The 570-nt window shown below is 27.2% G+C and overlaps 1 protein-coding gene across 1 annotated transcript in view; it reads right to left on the bottom strand.

Moving 5' to 3' along the window:
* Window positions 1-196: 196 nt before the first annotated feature.
* Window positions 197-570, bottom strand: part of LOC119590823 (protein fuzzy homolog) — a gene marked incomplete in the record, with an annotated part of 14,228 nt that continues 13,854 nt past the window's right edge. Inside the window, 1 exon segment of the mRNA XM_037939575.1 lies at window positions 197-459. Coding sequence (XP_037795503.1) covers window positions 402-459 — 58 coding nt within the window.

Here is a 570-nt window from a genome sequence, read left to right on the forward strand (position 1 = left end):
GTAACTTTATATGATATAAATATACACATACTTTAGCTAGTCCCTTCCTTGATCACTCAAATTCCATATGTACTGTATTCTTTACTGATAAACAACTTTGTGGTCACGCAAAAAAGACAGAGTATTTGTAATTAAATTTATTATTTATTTTTCAGTGTACATCTTTCAAGTGCAAACTGATAAATTTTCATATACCAATGGATTACAGTATAAAAAAATAATGCCTCTCAATCTTTAAAAAATTAAGTTCTAGCAACACTTCTCAAATGTTTTATACAAAATTAATCTCAACAATGTTACAGTAACATGACATATATGAAGAAATAACGTGTAAACAATATTTACAATACATACATGAACAAAAGTTTGTACTAAATATATATACACAACAAATTAAACTGTTAGAGTCTAGGAGTTTTCCCTTTGGTAAAAATTGCCAGTGTCCTCTTGCTCACTTGTCTGGAAATAAAAAATTTATTATTTCTTTTATGAAAATATTCTAATGCAACAATTATGATTATCTGATACTTGGTCATAGTCTCAAGATATGTGGTAGGATGATCAAAGTTG

The sequence above is a fragment of the Penaeus monodon genome, chromosome 27 (genome assembly GCF_015228065.2).
Source record: "Penaeus monodon isolate SGIC_2016 chromosome 27, NSTDA_Pmon_1, whole genome shotgun sequence".
NCBI classification, from domain to species: Eukaryota; Metazoa; Arthropoda; class Malacostraca; order Decapoda; family Penaeidae; genus Penaeus; species Penaeus monodon.